The 21,934-nt window shown below is 49.0% G+C and overlaps 2 protein-coding genes across 2 annotated transcripts in view; one reads left to right on the forward strand and one right to left on the reverse strand.

The window, feature by feature from the left end:
• The window catches only part of Col5a3 (collagen type V alpha 3 chain), a 44,630-nt gene extending 43,416 nt beyond the window's left edge, over positions 1–1,214 (reverse strand). Inside the window, exon 1 of the mRNA XM_032910200.1 lies at positions 1,038–1,214. Coding sequence (XP_032766091.1) covers positions 1,038–1,125 — 88 coding nt within the window. The 5' untranslated portion in view covers positions 1,126–1,214. The remainder of the gene's footprint in view (positions 1–1,037) is intronic.
• A 4,022-nt stretch (positions 1,215–5,236) lies between these two features.
• Positions 5,237–11,436, forward strand: Rdh8 (retinol dehydrogenase 8). The gene is made up of 6 exons (XM_032911605.1): positions 5,237–5,339; positions 8,558–8,719; positions 9,236–9,415; positions 10,206–10,299; positions 10,742–10,925; positions 11,001–11,436. Exons 1-6 carry the CDS (start codon positions 5,237–5,239, stop codon positions 11,214–11,216), a joined length of 939 nt encoding a protein of 312 aa, XP_032767496.1. The 3' UTR covers positions 11,217–11,436.
• The last annotated feature ends 10,498 nt before the right edge of the window (positions 11,437–21,934 follow it).

Consider the following 21,934-nt stretch of genomic DNA (forward strand, 5'->3'; position numbering starts at 1 on the left):
CCCCAGTACCACATGACCTGTCATCCAAGCACTTGGAGGATAGAGGAGAAAGTTCAAAGCTACAGCCTACATTACATAGTAAGTTTGAGGCCAGCCTGAGCCACATGAGACCCTATTTCATACAACAGAGAAGAAAGAGGAGGGAAAGAATTACAGCTCCTCAGACACATTGCACTCTCGCATCTGACCACACACACCCTCCCAGGAACTGCCCTGTCACCCACACTTCACTGTCCCAATCAACCATCATACCCAAGGGCACACATATGCACACACTTCTCTAAAATATAGTTGGTTTTGGTGGGGGCGGGGTTGTTTTGTTTGTGTCTCTTTGAGACAGCGTAACCAGCCCTGGCTGTCCTGGACTCACTTTGTAGACCAAGCTATCCTCACACTCACACACCTGCCTCTACCTCCCCAGTGCTGAGATTAAAGGCCTGTGCCACAACACCCGGCTTAAAATAAGTTTGTTTGTTTGTTTTTTTTTCAAAGACAAGCTCTCATATAGCCCATGCTGGCCTCAAATTCACTGTGTACTTCAGATCGGCTCTGAACACTTCACGCTCCTGCTCCCACAGTCCCAGTCCTGGGGTTGTGGGTATGTACCATTGTGGTTTTCTGTAGTCGTGAGGATGAAATCCAGAGCTTGAGATGTGTTAGGAAAGCCATTTACCAACTGAGCTACAGCCCTATGTCTCGCACACCACACTTTTTAGAGACAGGGTCTGCTTATGCAGCCCAAGATGCCCTTGAATTCAGTAAGTAGCCCAGACTAGTCTCGAACATGCAAACTTTGCCTCTTGAGTGTTGGGATTGCACTATGCACGGAAGTATTCATCTTCACACGCCAGCTTGTAAACACAGCCCACACTTTTCCTGGCAACACCCCCCTCCTCACATGCATGCATCAGCTACAGCTAGACCCTAGGGTCTCCACATCACCATGGCACCCAATATGAACGACCTGTTCCTTGCATATGCGTTTTGGGGTCTCCCTCGCACCCTCAAGTGCTGTTCCAGCCCTTAGTCCTGCTCACCAGCCAGCGTCCAGGACACGAGTTGAAGGGAGGCCAGGAGCAGGCAGAGGCCGGCCTGAAGCTGGTCCAGTCTCCGGCAGCTTCTCATCCCAGCGGGGCCTGGTGCACCAAGGCCAAGGGGGATGTGGACTGGTCTTCCCGGGAGCAGTCACTCTGGACAGCTGGAGGCTGTGAGGATCTGCCGGAGACTGCCCGAGACCCCGCCCTGGCCGCGCCCTGCGCTCTAGAGCTCTGGCCGGGCGGGGCCCGGGAAGGAGGCGGGGGCGGGAGGGGGGGGACCCACAGCTGCACGGAAAGTTTGCGAAGTGTGCACCACGCGCTGATTGGCTGGCTAAGGTCGGGGCCATTCTTGCCGGACATCACCACGGGGATGTTGGGCCACGCCCACCAGCCCTAGAATGTCTCTCTCAGACTGGCTTTCTCAAAGGCTGTCTTCGCCTGATCAAACCTTCAACTTCAGAGTAGAGAGATAGCTCAGCAAGAAGAGGAACTTAACCACCAAGACTGATGACCTGGGTTCTGTCCCGGACCCCAGAGGATGCAAGGAGAGAACCAACACCCAAAAGTCCACACGCGGTGCCACAGCACCCACACTCCCCACACCCCAGACAATAAATAAATAAATAAATAAATAAATAAATAAATAAATAAATAAATAAATAAATAAAAATAAAAGCACCTAAATTAAAGGCATAGTGGTCCATGCTTTTAATCCCAGCATTCAGAAAGCATAGGCAGACAGATCCCTGAGTTTGAGACCAACCTTGTCTACATAGTGAGTTCCAGGATAGTCAGAGCTACATAGTGAGACCCATCTCATAGATAGATAGATAGATGGATAGATAGATAGATAGATAGATAGATAGATAGATGATTGATAGATAGACAGACAGACAGACGCATCTTCAGCCTCCCCCTCAGACATGGGACTAAAGGGATTAGGGTTAGGTTTAATTAAAGCAATACCTGACTCTGTCTGTCTGGAGCCCTGCAAAGGAAGGGTTCCAGCATCATCCCAAAGTCGGCCCTTTGAGAACCCACTTTCCCACAATCCTCACCCTAGATCCCCAAACTCTCCACCATTCTCTAACCCTCCATTAATCTACATGAGCCTTGAAATTTGGAATTTGATGTTTGGTACCATCTTTAAACTCTGACCATTGACTCCAAAAATGCACTTCTAACCCTCTGTCCAACTTCTGTGTAAACGCCTGTTTGTGTGTGTGCATGGAACAGGGGTGCGCACATGCATGACGGATCCATGCCTGAAGATGAGATAGACCTTGGCCGGCTTTCTCTATCACTCCTCCCCCTCATCTATGGTGGTAATGTCTCTCGTAGAACCTGGAGCTCTCCAGTTTGGCTAGTCTGGCTGGACACTGAGCCCCAGGGAGCCTCCTGTCTCTCCCTCAACAGTGACTAGATTCTAGGTGTGGGCTGAGGCACTGTGCTGTTTATATGGGTGCTGGGGATTTGAACTCAGGTCCTTGGATTCATATCCTCATTCTTGTACAACAAGCACTCGAGTGACTGAGCCATCTGCAGCCCTCAAAGTTTTTTTTTTCCTTCAATTTTATGGAGTAGGGATGGAACCCAGTGCCTCCTATTATGTGAGCACTGCCACTGAGCCACACCCCAGACTGTCCCCCAAGCTCTTCATCTCCAAAGAAAGGAATTGTCCTCCATGCCTCCATTCCTTCCGCCTCATCCTCAGATCATTCCAGGGAGACACCCACCCAACCCAACCCTGAGAGAGAGACCTCCCAAGGTGCCCACCCCAGCAGGTCAGGGGACACCCTGCTCTGTAGTTGGCTGGGGCAGACAAATAGGACTCAGGGGACTTTGCCCAGGGAGAAATCAAAGTGGTGTGTCTGTTCCCAAGTGCCCCTCCTGGGCAAGGGAAAGGTGGTGCCAAACTGCTCCCTCCCAGCCTGGGTTCCCAGACAAAGAATCTCTGTCCCTGGAGAGAGGGGGTGGAGCCCATGTAGCTGGAAAAGACTGGGTTCCTTAGGGTGAAGGGAAAACAGAGAATCTCCTCTCCCCAAGAGATAGTATTCTCTAAACAGAAGGTTATCACAAAGTCTTATCCCTGGCCACCTTACTAGGAAGTTCTTCTGGCGGTCTAACTACCTTCTTTTTTTAACATTTACTTATTCATTATATGTATGTGTGCGTGCATTCCTGAACAAACCTCTCAGCTTTCTAGGAGAGTCAGAAGACTTCTTTTTCTCCTTCTCCTTCTCCTTCCCCTTCTCCTTCTCCTTCTCCTTCTCCTCCTCCTCCTCCTTCTTCTTCTTCTGCTTCTGCTTCTTCCTCTTCTTTCTTCTTCTGCTTCTGCTTCTTCCTCTTCTTTTTTTCTTCCTCTCCCTCTCCTTTATCTTCTTTTTCTTCTTCTTTATCATCTTCTTCCTCTTATTTTCTTCTTCCTCTTCTTCCTCTCCCTCTTTTTTATCTTCCTCTTTATCCTTTTTTATGTCCTCCTCCTCCTCCTTCTTTACTACTACTACTACTACTACTACTACTACTACTACTACTACTACTACTACTACTATTACTACTACTATTATCACCACCATTGGAGTCCCTGGAATTGAACTTGTTGGACCCCAGAAGGGAGACCCTCACTCAAGTCTCGGGAGGAACGCGCACCCAGTAGGACACAGACACCGACTTGCTGTAATCACACGAGGAAGTTTTAATTGTAAGCAAAATGAAACGAGAGCTCAGGCCAGCATGCTGGGGTCGAGACTCACACCACACAGGGAGTAGAGGAGTTCACCCTGACCTGACTTTTACAGAGCTTTTAAAGGAAAAAACCACAAACCAGGGGGGAACAAAGGGGGTGGAGGAAATTCTAAAACTATAATCTGCCCATACAGCTAAATCATATTAATCATGTACCACACTCCCAAAACATTGTGACATTGTGATTAGGGATTGGGACATTCTACACCCAGTAGAACATTGTGGCCGCTATGGCCATTATGGCTATTCAAAGAAACCTTTCATGTAAAACTGTTTTAGGAACCATTGTATAGCAAGGGAGGTGAAAAGTTCAGGTTCTCACAGGCCCCACTTTTTTCTTTCTGGGTAGCTGGACCCTTACTTCTCCTTTTGGTATTAATTTTTAATTTTACACTTCTACAAACTTAGGTCACTGGACTTAGTAATAGGTACCTTTATCTACTGAGACATCTGTCTGTCCCTAGACTAACTTCTTGACATCTGACTTTTTGAGGGGAGGGGACGTTGGGACAGAAACCAGGCCTTGTGCATGATGGGAAAGGGTTCTAACGGCCAGTTATATCCCCACTGTGCTCTGACTAGCTTTTATCAGGAAAGACTTGCAGCAACACACTTCCTGTCTATTCCCCTGTGAACCAGACCTTTTATATGCAAAGTCAGGAAGGGAAAGAATGCTCACTCCCTCTTTAAATGCGCTGACACACCGCAGTAAAACATTCAGAGTAACTTACAAGCCAAGCAATGGAGCTATGACCCGAAGCCCAGCACCTGAGAGGCTGACAGCCTCAAATTCAAGCCCACCTGGATTACAGAGGGTGGCCATGTCTCAAAAAAAGACAAAATGTTGGAGAGCTGGTGACACTCTCCACAGAGTGAAGATGCTTGCTGCCTGCCAAGGACACCAACCTAAACTGGATCCTTGGAACCCGCAAGGTGGAAGGAGAGAATTGACCATCACGAGATGTCCTCTGACCCTCATGTGCATGACTTGTGGACACACAGAGAGACAGACAGACAGACAGACAGACAAATGTAGTTTTTAAAAAAGAAAGAGTCTGATCACAGCGGCTGAAGAGAGAATGTTTGCTCACTATCAGGGTTGGGCCTTGAACTGCATCTCCATTTATTTGTTTATTTGTTTGTTTGTTTGTTTGTTTGTTTTAGTTGAGACAGACTAAATTGCCAGCCTTAAAGAAAACCGCTAAGCATGGTGGCACCCCACTTTAACCCAGCACTCTGGAGGCAGAGACAGGTGGGTTTCTGTGAGTTTGAAACCAGCAGATGAACAGTCTCCGAGGCTGCCTAGCCTCAGCCAGGTCCTCCCCAGGAGTCCCCGCTCTGCGGCAGAGGGATCAGGTGGCTGGGGTTTAGGAGAGATGAGCTGAGGCAGTAGGCCCAGTGGGGGTAGGGCAGGGACTGAGCGGGTGACGTCACAGGTTCCTGAGAGGATCAGCATGGCCTCTCAGCCTCAGAGGGTGCTCATCTCTGGCTGCTCTTCAGGGATCGGCCTTGAACTCGCTGTTCAGCTGGCTCATGACCCCAGACAACGTTACCAGGGTAAGGGTCACAGCTTCTCGCACTCTTATCACAGCCTCCTGGGTGTAGGTTGAATACACGGGGCTGGGGAAGACCCTGGCTACACAGAGGAAGCTCCCTGCTACACCCTCAACTCATACACATTTCTTTTTTTTAAGAGTTGTTTATTTTTGTTTTATGTGTGGGGGTGTCTTACCTGCATGTGCATCTGTATACCATTTACTACCTGGTGCCCAAAGAGATCAGAGAGGACGTCAGATCCCCTGGAGCTGGGGTTAAAGACAGCCGTGAGCCAGGTTGTGAGTGCTAATAACTAAACCTCAGTCCTCCGAGGCATTCATCCAACTCCTCACATGCATTCTTGAGTACTGAATGACAGGCAGAAAAAAGCTATTAGCAAGAAACAGGGTGGGGGGTGTGGATGTGTGTGTGCACATGCATGTGCCAAGATTTAGACCAACTGGTAGTATGTTTGCCTAGCATATATAAATCCCTGGGTTTAATAGAACCCAGTTGTGGTGGCACATATCTATAATCCCAGCATTCAAGAGGTGGCCAGGAGGATCAGAAATCCATGGTCAGCATCAGTTACGTAGCAAATTCAAGACTTGCCTGAGTTACATGAGACCCCATCTGAGGAGAGAAAAAACAAAAACAATCAAACAAACATAACAGGCCCACGATGGCGCACATCTGACACTCTACTATTCAAGAAGTTGAGGCAGGAGGACTCTGAATTCAAGGTCAGCCTAGGCCACAAAGTGATACCTGCCTCAAAATAAAATAGGCAAGCAAACAAAAAACTTTGAGCTCTGGGTAATACACAGAGGCAGAGGCAGGCAAATCTCTGTGAGTTTGACACCAGCCTGGTCTACAGTGCAAGCCAGGGCAACCAGGGCTACACAGAGGGACCCTATTGAAAGAAAGAAAAGAAAGAAAGAAAGAAAGAAAGAAAAGAAAGAAAGAAAAAAGAAAAAGAAAAGAAAGAAAGAAAGAGAGAGAAGGAGAGGGAGGGAGGGTGCTGATACTGATCTGTAATCCTAGCATTCAGGAGCTGAGGAAAGAGGACTATGGTAAACTCAAGGCCAGCCTGGGCTACAAAAAGATCTTGTCTAAAAAAAAACAGAAAGAAAGAAAGAAAGAAAGAAAGAAAGAAAGAAAGAAAGAAAGAAAGAAAGAAAGAAAAGAAAAGAAAAGAAAAGAAAAGAAAAAGAAAAACAATCGAGGGAGGGAGAATTGGTGGGGGACTAAGCATGTCCAGCGGTTAAAAAACGTTAAAGTAATAAAGTGAAGTGTATGGAGCGCAGTGTGCTGGCACACACCTGTAGTCCCAGCTCCCAGGAGGCAGAGTTCAAGACCAGCCTGGTCTATATAATGACTTCCAAGACAGCCAGGGGTACATAGCAAGACCCTGTCTCAAAAAAAAAAAAAAAAAAAAAAAAAAAAAAAAAGTAGGGGCTGGAGAGACAGTTCTGTGTTCTGTGATTAAGAGCAGAATCCCAGTTCACACAACCTCCGGGACCCCAGTTCAGAGCATCCAACAAGAAATGCACACAGACGAAACACTCACACACACAAAGTAAATTATAAATCCTGGGAGAAGTGTGGGTGTGGGAGCAAGTGTCCCAGAAAGCGTCTCAAAGAAGGCTGGCTCCAGCATCCCTGAGGTGGATCCCTGACAATGCCCATTAAGCTGATTACAGCTCCAAGATGAAGCTCTTACTGTATTACGGTGCACCTGAACTTGAAGCCTCAGAGGGGCCGTTAGCCACTACAGCTGTGCAGGCCATCCCTGACTCCTCTGACCCAGAGAGGAAGCTGGCAGACACTGTCACTTTGAAGCCAGCTGCCGGGGTGAGAACATCACCCCAGTTGGCAGAGCCGATTCTCCCAGTCCTCTGGGTTAGAGGTGGGCAGAGCTGTGAGTGTGAGAGCATAAATTCCCATGCGAGCAAGGCTACATCCCTGTGGGAGAGTACACACACTGCTGAGGGGCTGCGGCGGCAACAGGGCTCAGAGGGAAGTCAGTGCCCTGAGGCAGTCCTGGGATCACATGGTAAAAGAAGAAAACCAATTACTACAAATTGTCCTCTGAGCTACACACACACACACAAAGTTGGAGTATATGAACATACATGTATAAGTGTGGATTTGTTAGATTGGTGCTAAATGCAAGTGTGCAAACACATGGGTCTCCATCTGTGACTGTTCTTGTTAGACCATAGAAATAGTTGGGCATAGTGGCTCACGTCTGTCATCCCAACCCTCAGGAGACTGAGACAGGAGGATCTCCACAAGTTCAAGGCCAGTTTGGTCTACACATGTTCAAGGCCAGTTTGGTCTACACATGTAGCTGAGGTTACATAACAAGACCCTGTCTTTAAGCAGAAATAGGAGGGCTAGAAAGATGGCTCAGTGGTTAAGAGCACTTGCTGTTCTTGCAGAGGACATGGGCTCAGTTCCCATCCTCCACATGATGGCTCCCAAATCAGGCACATGGTGCATACACATACTTACAGACAAAATACACATTAAAAAATTAAAATGGGGTTGGGGATTTAGCTCAGTGGTAGAGCGCTTGCCTAGCAAGCGCAAGGCCCTGGGTTGGGTCCCCAGCTTCAAAAAAAAAAAAAAAAAAAAAAAAAAAAATTAAAATGAACTTTTAAATTTTAAAAACAACAATTGTCGTGCTTCCCACACGAGCATGAGAACCAGAACTCAAGTCCCACACCCAAATAAAAAGCCAGGCTTGATAGCCTATCCTTGTAATCTCAGCACTTGAGAGGCAGAGGGAGGAGGAACCCCTAGAACTCACCTGAACAGTTAATCTACCCTGTCTGGTGAGTTCCAAATTCAGGGAGAGACTGTCTCAAAAAAAAAAGGTGGGGGTGGCGGTGAGATGGCTCATCAGGTAAAAGCATTTGCCTCCCAAGCCTGACAACCTGAGCTCACTCCCCAGAACCCACAGTGTAAGAAAAAACTGCCTCCTCACTTGACCTCTGGCTTCCATGCATGTGCCATGGTGTGCACACGCGCGCACACACACACACACACACACACACACACTTAATTTGTGTGTGGGAGGCAGTTATCTCCTAAGGAATGACACTCAGGATTATCCTGAGGCCTGGACACATACATGAATGGACACACACACACACACACACACACACACACACACACACACACGCAGGGCAAAGGAGCCCAGCACCCTGTCCAGCTCTGTTTTCTGCTTCCAGTGGTGGCTACCATGAGGGACTTGGGGAAGAAGGAGCCATTGGAGGCAGCTGCTGGAGAGGCTCTTGGAAAGACCCTCAGCGTGGCCCAGCTGGACGTGTGCAGTGATGAGTCAGTGACTAACTGTCTCAGCCACATCGAGGGAGGACAAGTGGACATACTGGGTGAGACTTGGTAGCCCCTGGGGTCACACACACACACAACTCTTAAGTATATACCATCAGCAAGATGACAACTTCTGGCCCTGGATAGAGGGGTAGACCAGTTGGCCAAGAGTCAGGAGTACCAATCTGTTAGAGATGCCAGACTTTGGGGGAGGGCTGCATGGGAAAGACATCCGCTCATAAGGAGAAAAGCATATGTGGTTGGGAAAATTACTTCAGTGAGTCATTCAAAGACAGGAGGATGATGAAGCAGCCACTAATGTCCTCACAGAGCCTGCAAAGGGTGGGTGGGTCTGGCCATCTTGGTGTACTTTGGGGGCAGATGGGAATTGCTCATACATGTATGACCAAGATTCGTTTTCCAGTAGCTCTTCCATCCACTCTCCCAGGCCCAGAGGCTTGTACAAAACCCAAGCTGCTTAATCCTACCTAGGTTCCACATGTCTCCTCCTAGACTGGTTCTGAGGACTCAGGTCCTTGGGATGGCTTCAAGCAACACTCTGTACTACCCCTTAGTGAACAACGCAGGAGTAGGCCTTGTGGGGCCCCTGGAGGACCTCAGCCTAGCCACCATGCAGAATGTGTTCAACACCAACTTTTTTGGGGCTGTCCGTCTGGTCAAAGCTGTGCTTCCAGGCATGAAGAGGAGGCGCCAGGGTCACATCGTGGTGGTCAGCAGTGTTATGGGGCTCCAGGGTAAGTCTGGGGACACCCTCCCTGCATCCAGGATTAGAAGGCTGTCAAAAAGGTTTTAGCTCATAGTTCAAATGAATTTGTGTTGAGAAGGACTCTGAATGGGATTGATTTATCTTGTCTGTCCTGGTGAAGGAGTAGGCAGCGGTGGGATGCATGTCATCAACAGTCATCCACAGCCCAGAATCAACCCCACTTCTGGATATCCCAGAAACACCCTTTCACTCACACCCCTGAAATCCAGTGCTGCCTCGGTGCTCCTCCTTGTCAAAAGCCCCCTCAAGCCCCAGGGATGTAAGCAGGGTTGGGACTCCAAGACTCAACAGAAAAGACAACGGAGATCTATGCGGGACGTCTGCTATGGACCTATTCTAAAAGCTCCCTACTTGCCATCTATGTTTCTGGGATCTTCCTTCTCAAATCCTTCTAGATGCTCATCCACATCCTGGACATACTTGTGATCTGACTCCTTCCTCAGCCACCCTCTAATTGCATTTGCTATGGAGAAGCATTAATACAAGCCACTGTGCCCATGGACCCTGGGGATGCCATAAGTAAATGAACCATAGATGCAGATGGAGGGAAATAGGGGACTTTCCTAGGAGCAGGATGACCTTGTCCTGATGCGATGTGTGCCCATAGCACAATCCCATACACCCTGTGACTCTGGCCCTGAGCATCGCTTCATTCAAATGCCCAAATCCTCCTCGTTCCAAAGACCTTATTACCCTGGGACCCACAAAGTCTATCACTGACACATACACCTGAGTGGTCCTCTCTCCTCCACTTCCAGGCGTCATGTTCAATGATGTCTATGCAGCCTCCAAGTTTGCCCTGGAAGGGTTCTTCGAGAGCCTCGCGATCCAGCTGCGACAATTCAATATCTTGTGAGTTGGGCACCTGGGTGGCCAGAGGGGAGATGGTGATTTAGGGGACAGTGAAGGAGAGGGAATGGAAGGCAAGTTAATAGAGAAGGGGCTCGTGAGGCTGCAAAATAATGAGCAGAGTGGGCTACAGCTTAGCAGAGAGTTCCAGCCATCTCAGTGCTGCAAAACAATAATGACAACAATAATCATAAATACTAAGGAAGGACCAGGCATTGTGGCACTCAACATCCCCCCAGCACTCGGGAGGCAGAGGCAGGCAGATCTCTGTAAACTCTAGGCCAGCCTGAGCTATACAGTGAGTTCTAGGACAGCCAGGGCTACACAGTGAGACCCTGTCTCAAAAGAGTAACCCACAACAAAAAAATAATGACACCTGGAGGGGGGAGGGTGGGGGGGGAGGGAGTTGGCTGGCCCAACAGCCAAACCCTGGCCCTCTTCCCAGCATCTCAATGGTGGAGCCAGGCCCAGTCATCACTGACTTTGAAGGAAAACTCCTGGCTCAGGTTTCCAAGACGGAGTTCCCAGACACTGACCCGGAAACCCTGGGCTACTTCCGGGACTTGTACCTCCCAGCCTCCAGGGAGCTCTTCCGCTCTGTGGGACAGAGCCCGCGGGATGTGGCCCAGGTAGGTGGACAAGTACTATGGCTCAGGATGTTGGAGAGCACTGTAAGTCCCAGAACTCAAAGTCCCCTTCCACAGGTCATTGCCAAGGTCATCGGTTCCACCAGACCCCCACTCCGCAGACAGACCAACGCTCGCTATTTCCCACTGACGGCGCTTAAGGCCCTGGACCCCTCTGGAAGCCTGTATGTGAGAACTACCCACAGGCTCCTTTTTCGCTGGCCTCACCTTCTCAGCCTTGGTCTCCGATGTCTGGCTTGTGGCTGCCTCCCAACACGTGTGGGGCCTAGATGAACAGGGCAGAACTGACCCATCCCGCCCGGAACAGCAGGGCTCTGCTCGGAAACCGTACAGACGCATTCCCATTCAGGCCCGTAGGGGAAAATTTTTTTTTTTACAAAGTCTTACTATGTAGCCCTGGAACTTACTATGTAGACCAGGCTGGCCTCAAACTCACAGGCGTCGAGCTGACTCAGCCTTCCTAGTGCTGAAATTAAAGGCCTGTACCACCACACCCATACTAACGTTTGTACACGTACCCGGGGTGCCCTCGGGAGCCAGAAACAAGCATTAATTATCCTGGGGCTGGACTACAGTTTGTGTGAGCTCTCCAACATGGGTAACAGGAACTGAGCCACACCTCCATACTTTTTTTTTGGCATGGGTGGTGTGTATGTGAGTGTGCATGTGTGTGTGTGTCTGTGTCTGTCTGTCTGTGTGCCTGTGTGTGTGTCTGTGTTATCTATTTGCGTGTTTATACATGTCTGTTTATGTGTGTGTATGTGTGTGTCTGTGTGTGTATGTGTGTGCCTGTGTGTCTGTGTATCTGTATGTGTCTGTGTCTGTGTGTGCCTGTGTGTATGTGTGTCAGTGTACATGTGTGTGACTATATGTGAATATACATGCATGGGCACCTGGGTGCATGTGTAAATGGAGGCCAGAGGCTGACACTAAGCATCTTCCTAGATTGCTCTCCACCTCATACATTGAGGCAGGTCTCCCAGGAGCACTTAGGTCAGGTGTGGTGCACATCTACAATCACAGCTCTCCAGGATGAGAGGCAGGGGGATCAGAAACGATACCAGTTCTATAGTCTTTAGGCTTAAAGATGGAGGTGAGACCTCCATCACTGTCTTCTTAAGAGTCCCTTCACTTGATCTCAACATCCACACATTACCCATGTCCAGTGCACGGAGTCTTTCTTTCCTCCTGAGAAATGATGTATGTACGTTAGACAGTCGGGAGCAGGTAGAGAGCCATCCAGATGACTCTGGGGGCAAGGGTTCTTCCAGGGTTTTTTTTTTTTTGTTCTTTTTTTTTTCGGAGCTGGGGATCGAACCCAGGGCCTTGCGCTTCCTAGGCAAGCGCACTACCAGGGAGCTAAATCCCCAACCCCAAGGGGGCAAGGGTTCTTAGTGACAATCCTGACCACCCAATTCCTGGGACCTCCGTGGTAGAAGGAGACCAACTCCTATAAGAAGTTCTCTGACATGCACTGTGCATGTGCACTGTGGTGTACATACACGACAGAGAGAGAGAGAGAGAGAGAGAGAGAGAGAGAGAGAGAGAGAGAGAGAGAGAAGAAAGGAAGAAGGAAGAGAACTCCTTGCCGTTTGGGGTCCAGTGGGAGGCAGAGGGAGTCGAGGAGGTTCAGGCTATGGCTTTACATCCCTCTGGATTTCCCGAGGCTGAGGCCATGATCCCCTGAACTCACCATACATTCCTATGCGGCTGAAATCACACTGAGTCAGACTCAGCTGCATTAAGACAGAATCCTCATCGCTAAGAGTGGTAACTATACAAACAAACACAGTAAGGGGAGGCCGGTGTTAGACACTGGCTGGATGTTACTGCTGACCTGACAGGGAGCCTGGCCCGAGCTCAGAGGATGCTGGAGACAGGCCCATGCTTGGTTCTGCATTGCTGCAGTCTGGACGTCTCCAGCTCAGCCAGGACAAACCTGTCCTGCAGCTGCTCAGGCTAAAAATCACCTGAATTTCTCTCCTGACAGTGCAGCTATGGCTTCCTCCCTCCCTCCCTCCCTCCCTCCCTCCCTCCCTCCTTCCCTCCCTCCCTTTTTTCCATCTTCCCTTCCTTTCCCTACTTTTTTTTCTTCTCTCCGCCCCCAGGAGATACAGCATGCCAATCCTGTGTTCTAACACTGCACAGAACTCTACCAGCCTTTATTATTTACTTTTTTGTTTAGATGGGTTTGTTGTTGGTTTGGGAATGTGTTGTTGTGTGTGTGTGTGTGTGTGTGTGTGTGTGTGTGTGTGTGTGTCTGTTTATTGTTGTATTATTTGTTTTGAGACAGGATTTCTCTGGGTAGCCCTGGCTGTCCTGTCTCACTCTGTAGACCAGACTGGTCTGCCTGCTTTTGCCTCCCAAATGCTGGAATTAAAGCCTTGCACCACCACCACCACCCAACATTTATTTACTTTTTAAATTCTCCCGTGTTTGAGCGTGTCTGGTCATCAACTGCATGCAGTGCCTGAGGAGGCCAGAATAGGGTGCCACATCCCCTGAAACTGGAGTTACAAATGGTTGCTGAGCCAAGGCAAGGGTGCTGGGAATCCGACCAGGTCCTTGGTAAGAGTTGCAAGAGCTTTTACCGCTGGGCCATCACTCCAGCCTAGTGGTATGAATTGTTTGCATCAATATAGAAGTTTCCCAACACCCATAGTCATGTTCCAGGAAAGCAAGCAAGACAACACGTACACAGCCCTTCAGGATGGGGATGGGTTTGAGGATGTTCACACAGCAATTCCAAAGGCACAGAGTGTGGCCAAGTTATCTCATGAACTCTGGCACACGTGCGAAATGATGTATTCATTCTAGAGTTTATATAACAGCAAAAAAACACCCTAGAGACGGCCCAAGGATCTGTCAGTAGCAGACCAGCCCCAGAAATGATGATTCCTGTACAACACAGAATGCATTGCGGGTTTGAAAGAGAATGAGGAAGCCTGATTGGGCCTCTGCAGAAAACCTCTCCAAGGTGCAGTACTCAAGAAAAGAACCCAGTCAACAGAGCGGCAAGATGGCTGCTCTCGTGAAAAGGATTAAAAGAATCATACACTTGCTTTTTTCCCCCACTGAAACCTTGTCTTTTTATATACATACATTCGTGTGTGTGTGTGTGTGTGTGTGTGTGTGTGTGTGTGTGTGTGTGTGTGATGGAATATGCACAGTGTAAGATTTACCATCTTAATCTTCTTTTCTGAGTTCAGGGTCTCACAGAGCTGCGGCTGTTCTCCAGTTGCTGGCCCCCCCACAGCTACCTATAAGTGTTAGAAGGATTATAGTCCTGAGCCACCTCATCCAGTGTTAGCCAATTTTATAGTTATTATTTTACATGTGTTGGTGTTCTGCCTGATAACTGTGTGTGTGGATGTGTGTGTGCATGGTGTGTGTGCATGAGTGTGTGTGTGTGAGTGTGTGTGTGTGTGTGTGTGTGTGTGTGTGTGTGTGTGTTTGAGATCCCTGGGTGACAGACAGTTGTGAGCTGCCATGTGGTTGCTGGGAATTGAACCCAGGTCCTCCGGAAGAGCAACCAGTACTCTTTGTCATTACTGAGCCATCTTCTCATCCCCCCAGCTTTAGTCATTTTTAAAAATTAAAAACAAGGGGCTGGAGAGATGGCACAGCAGTTAAGAACAGGGCTGCCCAACAGTTAGGAGCACTCAGCTGCTCGTGCAGAGGAAACATCCACGTTAGGACTCAGAGTCAACTGTAATTCCGTCTTCGCCGACTGCCACCCTCTTCTAACCACGAAGGAACCGCACCACATGTGCACACACAAAGAAAACAAATCTTATTTAAAAAAAGAAGAAGAAGAAGGGGGTTGGAGAGATGGCTCGAGGTTAAGAGCACTGACTGCTCTTCCAGAGGTCCTGAGTTCAATTCCCAGCAACCACATGGTGGCTCACAACCATCTGTAATGAGATCTGATGCCCTCTTCTGGTGTGTCTGAAGACAGCGACAGTGTACTCATATATAACAAATAAATAAATCTTACCATCCTGCTTAAAAATAAAGAAAGAATATCACAGAATGGAGTTATTTTTCATTTATTTAGTTTCAATTTTTATCCTTTAGATTTGTGTGTGTACATGAGTGTGAGTGTCAGTGTTCATGCGTGTAGGTGTGCGTGTGCATGTGAGTGTGTGTGTGCATGTAATTGTGTGTCTGTGAATGTGTGTGAGTGTATGTATATATGTGCATGTGAGATTGTGTGTGTGTGGTGTGTGTGTGTGAGTGTGTGTGTGAGAGTGTGTGTGAGTGTGTGTGTGTGTGTGTGTGTGGGTGTGTGTGTGTGTGTGTGTGTGTGTGTGTGTGTGTGTGTGTGTGTGTGTGTGTGTGTGTGTGAGTGTGTGTGTGTGTGTGTGAGTGTGTGTGTGTGTGTGTGAGTGTGTGTGTGTGTGTGTGTGTGTGTGTGTGTGTGTGTGTGTGTGTGTGTGAGTGTGTGTGTGAGTGTGTGGCTTTGAACAGCTTCAGGCGTCTCTTCTCTCCTTCCACCATGTTGAGGCAGGATCTGTCTTCTGTGATGCTGCACACTCCATGCTAGCTTCCCCATGAGCTTCTGGATGATTCTCTAGTCTCCACCTCCTACTCACATAGCAGTGCTGAGATTACAGGTGGGTAACACTGCCTCTGGCTTTTCACCTCGGCTCTGGGGATCGAACTTAGGTCTTCAGGCTTGCAAGGCAAGCACTTTTCCCCATTTGACCCTACAGTTGGTTTTGGTTGGTTAGTTGTTTGTTTGTTTGTTTTCAAGTCAGGATTTCTCTATGAAAATATGTTTCCCTGACTGTACTGGAATTCACTCTGTAGACCAGGCTGGCCTCAAACCCAGAGAGCCACCTGCCTCTGTTTCCCAAATGTTAGGATCAAAGTGCGCAGCACAGCACTGGATCTTTTTTTTTTTTTTAAACTTGGTCTTGCGTTTGTTGGTGTGTTTGTTTGTTCATTTGGTTTGTAAGACAGGGTCACATGTAGCCCAGGTTGGCCTTGGTATTACTATATAATTGAGGATAACCTTAAACTCCTAGTCTTCCTGCTTCCATCCCCAGAGCGCCAGGTGTACGTAACGGTACCTGGTTTATTCAGAGCTGAGATTAGAACCCATCACTTCGTGCACGCTAGGCAAGCTCTCTGCCAACTGAGCCATAGCCTCACCTGCTTTGAGACAGGGTCTCACTGTGTAGCTTAAGCCGACCTTGCACTCACTGTGACCACACTCAGCCTTTTCCTGGCCTTTCTGTAGGCAGTCACCACTGTGAAACAGAGCCATCTCTCTTCCTCTCCAACCCACCGTCCCTTCACGTGTTGCACTTGCTAGCGTGTCTTAGTCTGCATGTGTGTAGTACTGACTCACAGACAGAAGACACTGCGTCTGACTTGATGACAATTCTGGGGATTCAAACTCAGGTCCTCACACTGTGCGACAAGCCCTTCCCACTAAGCATCTTCTCATTCCCCAGATGTCTCCCACCCCCACCTCCTACCCTTTTTTTTTTTTGTTACAAGGCCTGTGCATGTTGCCCAGGTTAGCCTTGACGTCCTCGGTTCAGGGGATTCTCCTGCCTCAGCCTTCCCAAATAGTGGGGCCCACAACTACTTGTGCCACCTTGCCTGTTAATGACTTTCTGATCTCAGCTAAATCTGCTTCCTCCGGGAGGCGCTGTAAGCTGGTAGACCTTCCCTGTCCTCACTGCTTTGTCTCTCACAGCAGCCCTGGACTATCAGGTTGGAAACTCCGTTCAAATGCAGCGAGAATCTCTGTCATCCTGCCTGGCTATTAGACAAAGTCAGCTTCTGAATTCTCTCTCCCTCCCAGCAGCAGGGCAGCACAGGAATGTCCTCACTGCCCAGATTCCCAGAGAGGTGAGCGCCTCAGGGAAATTAAAGGCGGAAGCCCTCTGGGAACTGGGTACATACCTGCTCATCCAGCTGTGGGAACTGAGGCAGGAGAATCGTATGTTTGGAGCTAGCCTGGGCTCTACAGTGACTTTAAGGCCAGCCTAGGCTACAAGGTACAAACCGAACTGCAGAGATAGCTCAGAAAGCCCTTGCTGAAATCCTGCAGACCCGCGTTCAGATCTCAGAAGTCACACGACGCCGGAAGCAGTAGGAGAAGCGACTGCAATTCCTAGTCCTCGGAAGAGATGGAAGTCAGATTCAAGAACAAGAGACTCAGTCTGAAACAAGGCGTGGTCCCACACCATGGGTAACACTCTGACCTCCACAGACATGCCAAAGCCCTTGCTCATGTGCGGGCATGCACAGACACACAGAAAATTTTGAAAATCAAAAGTGAAGCAGGTACAGCGTCCATAACTGTAAACCCAGCGCTCAGTAAGTAGAGGCAGGAGAATAAGAAGTTCAAGGTCTTCCGTGGCTAACATAAACAGAAGCCAACATGAGGTATGCCCTTGGAACAACAGGGCTGGAGCTGGGGTGACTAACTTGGTACCTTTCGTTGAGGCACTCTTGACGGGGTCCACTTGGACAGAAACAGCGCCTTTCCGCCTTTCCAGGGAGACTCAGTTCCTCATCTGTAAACTCAGAGTTTGCTAGGGAAGACTTTGCTGCTCTGTGCTAGACCGACTAAGTATTTAATCAATTATCGGCCCTTGCCAGTTACATGCACATTGGTAATGGACGTGCAGCCTGCCTAGCCTTTCCCGAGAAGCCCTGGGCCGAGTGCCCTGGAGGCGGTAGGAGCTCCAGGCCACTCATCTTTGCTCAGAGGAGTCCCTGCAAGTCCACTCCTCCCGCCTGTGCCTCTGAGCTTCAAATCCCCAGGTCCCAGGGAGGGGGCAAGCTGGATGGCCGCCGCCACAGCAGCTGCTCTGGGATGGAGGCCAACGCCGCCTCGCTCCGCCAACAGCATTCCTTCGGGACCTGAGAGTGAGGAGCCCTGCCAGTTACCAGCTCCTAGCGCCCCCTGGTGGCCAGAGTGAGAAGTGGGACTTGACCATTTTACAAGTCTGTAGATCCCTGCCTGTCCTGCCCACCTTAAAGAGGCTGAGGCTGGAGAATTACTTGGAGTTTCAGGCCAGCCTGCTCTAAATTGTAACACCTTTTCTTGCAAATCAAAGCACCACCGACTTGGTTGTAGGGGAGGTAGCTCAGTTGGTATTCAACCTGCCTAGAAGGTTGGAAGTCTTGGGTTTCATGCTCAGTACCATGTAAACGGAGCGTGTTATTCCACTTTTGATCAGGTGAGGGCAGGGAAATCAGGAATTCAAAATCATCCCAAGATACATAGTGAGTTTTGAAGCTTACATAAAACCCTGCTTCAAAACAAAAACTAGGGTTGGTGAGATAGCCACGGGGGTGAGAGCATCCGCTGGTCAGCCTGAGGACCTGGGTCTGATCTCTGGATCCACATACTGGAAGGAAAGACATCTCCTGCAAGCTTCCTCTGACCCTCACATGAATGTGGTGAGTGCACGCGCATGCACACACATGCACACACACACACACACACACACACACACACACACACACACACACACACACACACACACACATACACACACACACACATACACACACACACACACACACACACACACACATACACACACACACACACACATACACACACACACATACACACACACACACACACACATATACACACACACACACACACACACACACACACACACACACACACACACACACACATACACACACACACACACACACACACACACATACACACACACATACACACACACACACATACACATACACACATACACACACACATACACACACACACACACACACATACACACACACAAACACACACATACACACACACACACATACACATACACATACACATACACGCACGTACACACATACACACATACACGTGCGCACACACACCAGACACACATCTTTAACATGTATTTTAGAGAACAATTGTATACTAGCCCACATCCTGGACTTCAAATTGACCTGGGGAGCCTACCCGCTCCTCCCTCCGGTGTACTGCAGTCTGCAGTCCTGGGTGGGGTTTTTGTTTGTCTTGATTAGTTTGTCAACTTTTGACCAGCTAGAGTCATCTGGGAAGAAGAACCAGCGATTGAAGAGCTGCTCCATCAGACTGATGTGTGGTCAAGACTGAGGGGCATCTTCTTGATTAATGATTGATGTGAGAAGATGCAGACCATTGAGGACAGCGCCATCCCTGGGCGGGCCATCCTGGGGTGTATAAGAAGTGGGTCAAGAAAGCCATGGACATCGAGCCATTAAGCAGAGTTTCTCCTTCAGTTCCTGCCTCCAGGTTCCTGCTTCGAGTTCCTGTCCTGGGTTCCCATCCTAAGGGACTGCACACTGTAAGACTAAGTAAGCCTTCCCCCTCCCCTCCACTCCCCGATGATGCTTTTGGTCTCTGCACTTACCACAGCAACAGAAAGCAAACTAGGACACCTGCCCACCTTGACGCCATGAATTCCCACCTCAACCCCGGATCGGAAGCTCAGTCTATCGTCAAGCATGATGCGTGGCCCTGTGCAAGGTGTTCAGCCTCTCTGTGCCCAGTTTCTTACAGACACAGTGTATGGCAAGTACTTCCTCCACTCTGGGAAAACTGTGTGATGCTGTCCCCATTCACTGGGTTGCTTGAACAACTAAAAGAAAAAAGAAGCTATGTCTGTGGCAGAAATACCTGTGCCACGGGGTCCTTTATTTCTGCCTCGTTCAGTGCTGTTCAAGGACTCAAAACTGGTGTCTTAATTGCCTGTCTCACTGTGGTAAAATAACTGACAAGAAGTTCCTTACTTACCTTTCTATTGCTGTGGTGAGACACTGTGGCCGGAGCAATGAATAGAAGAAAGAGTTTGTTAGAGGCTCACAGTTTCAGTCCAGGACCATCATGGTGGAGAGCACGCAGCAGACACATGACAGATAGTAGGTGACAGGCAGGCAGCAGGCAGGCAGGGAACCAGGCAAAAAAGCAGACAAGCACAACACTGGAGCAGTAGCCGAGAGCTTAGATCTGATCCACAAGTGCAAGGCACAGAGCGAACTGGGAATGGTTTGGTCTTTGAAACCTCAAAGCCCACCCCATCAACACACCTCTTCCAACAAGGTCATACCCTTGATCCTTCTCAAACAGTTCCACCAAGCATTGCCAACCAAGCATTCAAACATAGGAGCTTTGGTGGGGTGTGTGACTTTTCATTCAAATACCACAGGAACTTAAGGAAAGAGGGTTTAATTTAGCTCACAGGTCAAGGGTGTGAGCTACAGTCAGTCATGGCAGACCTGTGGCTGCAGGAGCATGAGGTCACGCTGTATCCACAGTCGGGAGTTGAGGGAGACGGATGCTGGTGCTCATCTTGCCTCCTCTTTTGTTCATTCCAGGACTCCAGCTCATAGCCCGGCACTTTCCACATTCAGATGGGTCCTCCCACCTCGATTAACCCAATCTGGAAACCCTCATCTCCTAGATGATTCCAGGTCCTGTCATAATGGGCTGGAGAGGTGCTGGTGAGCACGAGGACCCGTATTTAATCACAGGCACCCACTTAAAAAGCTACAAACGTCCGTAAGCCCAGCCTGTGGAACCAGAGACAGGGCGCATGTAGTATGTACTTGAGTTCTTGCCTAATTGAATGGGTGAGCCCCGGGTTAGTGAAAGAAGCTGCCTCCAAGAATCTGGTGGAGATGAAAGGCATGACGATGATGTCTTTAGTCCTAGCACTCAGAAGACCATGGCAGGTAGATCTCTATGAGTTTCAGGTCACCCAGGGCTATATAATAAGAGCCTGTCAGAAAGAAACATAGAAACAGGACTGGAGAGATGGCTCAGCGGTTAAGAGCACTGACCTCCTCTCCCAGAGGTCCTGAGTTCAATTCCTAGCAACCACATGGTGGCTCACAACCATCTGTAATGGGACCTGATGCCCTCTTCTGGTGTGTCTGAAGACAGCGACAGTGTACTCACATATAAAATAAATAAATAAATAAATCATTAAAAAGGAAGGAAGGAAGGAGGCCCAGAGAGGCGGCTCAGTGAGTAAAGGCATTTGCCGCCAAGGTTGATGACCTGAGCTCCATTCCTGAAGCCCACAGGGTGGAAGGAGAGAACTGGCTCCTGCAGGCTGTCCTCTGACTTCCACATGCATATACACACAAGTGCAATACAGCACCTTCACACACGCACACACAGACGTACACATCCCCCACCACACTGGACACCTCAGTCTCTAGGTGTTGGTAGAATACTTTTCATTGTAATCTGATGGACCTGAGGTGTGGGTGATGGGAGCTGACCGTGGGGAACCAAATTAAAGAAAAAAGTGACAGGGACAGAGCTTACAGCCCCAGACACCTTCACCGTTGGTCTGTCTGCCATCCTGGCCTCCTTAGCATCACCTTCCACACAGAGAACACTTAGTGAGGGGCAAAGATCAAACCGCCTAGCCAGCAGTGATTCCTTGAGAGCCTAAGACTCTAAATGGACATTAGTGTTCTAGAACCTGCTTTCAACATCAAAAATCCCCAAGATGTACATGAACGGAGAGATGAGGTCCAGCATGTTGTTGCCTGACCTGTAGAACTGTATATGTGATACATGTATAACTTAGTGTGCAGAGAGAGAGAGAGAGAGAGAGAGAGAGAGAGAGAGAGAGAGAGAGAGAATGAATGAATGCTAGCTGGGTCTGCCTGTAATCCCAGCACCAAGAAACCTGAAGTAGGCGGCTCCTGAGTTCCAGGCCAGCCTGCCCACAGGCCACCTTCCTCGTTAGACTCTAACTTGCCATGAAGATGTGACTTCACAGAGGGCTGTTGAGCCCCAGTCCCCCAAAGCTGCAGTTTCTTAGTTCCTCAGTTTTGTCTCTGTGGCGTGTGAAGGTATGTGCGTAGGGAAGTGCACTGGGTTCCTCTAGTGCATTCTACTTTACTTTAAAACTATCTATGGCCAGGCAGTGGGGGTGCTGTTAGGGTCCAGGGATCACTGAAGAATGACACCCTAGACTCACACA

This window comes from Rattus rattus, chromosome 8 (assembly GCF_011064425.1).
Source record: "Rattus rattus isolate New Zealand chromosome 8, Rrattus_CSIRO_v1, whole genome shotgun sequence".
Lineage (NCBI taxonomy): Eukaryota > Metazoa > Chordata > Mammalia > Rodentia > Muridae > Rattus > Rattus rattus.

What these genes read in the sequence shown, in the direction of transcription:
- Rdh8 (XM_032911605.1), top strand. Translation starts at nt 5,237, where the DNA reads ATGGCCTCTCAGCCTCAGAGGGTGCTCATCTCTGGCTGCTCTTCAGGG. An exon ending in AGGACAAGTGGACATACTGG is followed by an intron (nt 8,720 to 9,235) that starts GTGAGACTTGGT and finishes ACTACCCCTTAG; the next exon opens with TGAACAACGCAGGAGTAGGC. An exon ending in CAGTGTTATGGGGCTCCAGG is followed by an intron (nt 9,416 to 10,205) that starts GTAAGTCTGGGG and finishes CTCCACTTCCAG; the next exon opens with GCGTCATGTTCAATGATGTC.